The sequence below is a fragment of the Austrofundulus limnaeus genome, unplaced genomic scaffold (assembly GCF_001266775.1).
Source record: "Austrofundulus limnaeus strain Quisiro unplaced genomic scaffold, Austrofundulus_limnaeus-1.0 Scaffold75, whole genome shotgun sequence".
Lineage (NCBI taxonomy): Eukaryota > Metazoa > Chordata > Actinopteri > Cyprinodontiformes > Rivulidae > Austrofundulus > Austrofundulus limnaeus.
Window position 1 is genome coordinate 1,642,415 of NW_013952477.1, and position 3,139 is coordinate 1,645,553.

The following is a 3,139-nucleotide window of genomic DNA, read 5'->3' on the forward strand; positions in this document are numbered from 1 at the left end:
ACACACACACACACACACGGTGTTAGTTCCCGAGCTAACTATATTAGCTCGATGCTAATGCAAAAGCTAACAGTCTAAACTGAGCTTCTCCTTCCATTAAGCAGATCTGCTGTCCAACATCTCCACATTTTTGGTTGCAGGCTGAGTCATTTCTACATTCTCCTGTCTGTCGAGGCGCTCTGGTTTCATTTAAAAGAGCTGATCATCAGATATTGTCCAAGATTAAGCTTCAGTGTGGATAAGATCTCGCACAGACTCACTCCAGTAAACCTAGAGAACGTCATCATTTATAGCTATGATTTGTGGCTTTATTAAAATGGCGTCATCCGTTTGACAATATTTTTTAAAATTATAAAAACTAAACAGCCTACAGTATTTTTAAAGTCTTTGTTTTACAGTTGAAGAAAATGTTTCTCAAATAGAATGTCATGTTACAAGTAATCATGGATCCCTTTAAAAAAATGCAGTTGTCTTGTTTTGGCCAAAGCTCATCTCAAATGGATTCAGGTAAAAGCAGAAAGGGACCATTCACTGTCTCTGGGATGAGCAACTTACACATCTGGAAAGGCACTATCAATGCAGATAAGTACATAAAGGTTTTAGAACAATGCTCCCATCAAGACAATGCTTTTTACAGGAACGGCCTTGCCCATTAGTAAAACAATATTAAACTGCATTCATTATAACATCTGTAGAGGATAAACATGGTCCTGTCCTAAAAGTGTTGCTGCCATCAAATTCAATATTACCTAATTTTAAAGTACATTTTTATAAACATTTGCTATGTTTACYATGTTCCTTTGTAAATAAAACAAGGGTTTATGACATTTGCAAATCATTGTAGTCTGTTTTTATGTCCATTTTACAATTTGATTTCAAAATTGAGGATATGATGAGAGGTGCAAAATAATGTTTCTTACAAGAGTTCTGGAACATGTGGACTTGCATGTCAACCAAAGGAAACGATTGTCTGAAACTATAAGTCACTGAGGTTTTCTTCTTTTGGAAGATTTTRGTCACCTGGGGCAGAACATGAATCATTGTTATTTTACAGCAAYTACTACATTTTACTCACTGGTACATCTCAAGTAAAGTTCACAAGTCAGTCTTACCACCAGTAAGTCGTTAAAGAGAAAGACCTCTCGCTGGTGAACTCCTGTCCTCTGAGGTCGGTTGGAGTCAGGGACCTCGTAAAGCTGGCAGCAACACACCAGTCTACGATGAGGAAGGGATAGTACCTGAAAGAACAATCAGGTTGTTGATGACAATGTATTTAACAACACGTTACTGAGTCAGTAATAGAAACTTACAGGCTTCTTGCCAACAATGACCCTCTCCACGGCCTGCACTTGGGACACGTGGTCATCATTGGTTCTTAACTCCCATTTCTGTATTCGCTGGTAAATCCCGACCAACAGGTCCCTGGGAATATCCTGACCATTGTCGACACCTTCAGTGGAAGCAAGAACACCCAGAGTTTTAGAACAAGTAGCTGCACAGTAGTTTTCTCTTTTGGAAAATGCCTTCACACGCAAGACTGACATAGGAGAACATGTCCTAACAGTTTTRTAAAGAGTTCAATGCAATCTAATTACACAAAACTATGTTCACAAGTCCATCAACACAGAAGAAGTGCATGATGAAACCACTGTTTCATGAAGTTTTGAATTTGATTTATGGTCAGAAGTTTACATACACCAATGATGATTTCAATGATTAAATTTGTCCCTGTGATGTTTTATTTGAACTGGTGCTTTTCTAGGGTGGAATGACTGTATAACACGTAACTTCAATAGTTTCTAWCAACAAGATTTATAAGTTTGAATTGTGGAATGTACACAAGGTCAAAATTCTACACACAAAGTCAAATATGTACATTCATTCATGTAAATMTGTTTATAAGTGGTGCAAAAGATTCTACAACGTCTTCTAACTTGACATGGCCGACTAACTTCTCGATTGCGATCATTACTGACAACAGCTGGAAGTTTGTCTTTACCAGAATATAAAAGATTTGCTTGACCTCATTAGTTGAAATGACCAATACTYATCATTTACTCTTAGATTCAAATAAATGGTTCAGATGTTTCAAAACAACTTTGAAACCATAAAGACTTAAATGAGCCTGGCATGAACTGAAAATTGCTGGAACAACAGTATCTCTGTCCAAWTTAAATGATCATCTGAGAAGGTGATTGATCAGGAAAGAAGCTCCTGCTTTAAAAGCACTTTCAAACTCGACTGAACATTAAGCTTCTTGAATACCCTTCAAGAGGCCCTGACCTCAACCCTGTTGAAAATTTGTAGCCTGTGCTTCATTCCACCCTGGTAAAAAAATGGTTCACATATATTATTAAAATACCAAAATTAGTACATTCATGTCCGTGATGAATGTATTCATTTGAAACTTCTAACCACAACTGTATTAGTGTCTACTGTAAAASAGCACCTCTCAAATTCTTGATGAAATCCTCCAGCTTCATCTTCCTCTCAGCTTTGATGTTGGGACTGTACATATCCGTGTTGAGTAGAATTATGGCAAAGGCCAAGATGAAGATGGTGTCAGGGTTCTGGAACTGCCGAATCAACGTGGGATTACACACGCAATACCTCTGACTGAAGACAAAAAAAAAAAAAACAGCACATAGAAACGTTTTAACTTTGACCCAGTTGTCCCAACAAATAATCTCCAGGCTATTAGCTACCCATCAAGTACAAACCTGAATGCCTCGATGAGTCTTTCCACTTTTTGAGCTTCTCCTTGAACTTTGATTTGGGCCTGGAATTTCCTCAGGGCATCATCAAGGTCCATCCCTGAGAAGTCCATCTCATCCACCACACAGCTGAGAAACACACAGGAGCCAGAAATCACAGTTCAGTCTGCTTCACAATGAGCCACAACAAAATACACAAATTCAGACAGTGTGATTGTAACACCGGGCAAAATGTTTTAGCACATGACTTAAGGTAGTTCTTGTTTTACAGATATTGAGCTTAAATTTTGTGTTCTAAAAGCTAAGAGTCATCCTTAATTCCAAGATATAACAGATCCTGAGAGAGCTCACAACATACACTCACCGGCCACTTTATTAGGTACACCACGCTAGTAACGGGTTGGACCCCCTTTTGCCTTCAGAAC

General features: G+C 38.2%; 1 protein-coding gene across 2 annotated transcripts in view; it reads right to left on the bottom strand.

The window, feature by feature from the left end:
• The window catches only part of iqsec2b (IQ motif and Sec7 domain ArfGEF 2b), a 52,181-nt gene that overhangs the window by 3,503 nt on the left and 45,539 nt on the right, over positions 1 to 3,139 (bottom strand). For both annotated transcript variants that reach the window (XM_014010980.1, XM_014010979.1), the window contains exons 6-10: positions 2,721 to 2,843; positions 2,450 to 2,616; positions 1,311 to 1,450; positions 1,113 to 1,238; positions 921 to 1,020 (exon numbers count right to left, since the gene is read on the bottom strand). In XM_014010980.1, the coding sequence (XP_013866434.1) occupies positions 921 to 1,020; positions 1,113 to 1,238; positions 1,311 to 1,450; positions 2,450 to 2,616; positions 2,721 to 2,843 (656 nt within the window). The remainder of the gene's footprint in view (positions 1 to 920; positions 1,021 to 1,112; positions 1,239 to 1,310; positions 1,451 to 2,449; positions 2,617 to 2,720; positions 2,844 to 3,139) is intronic.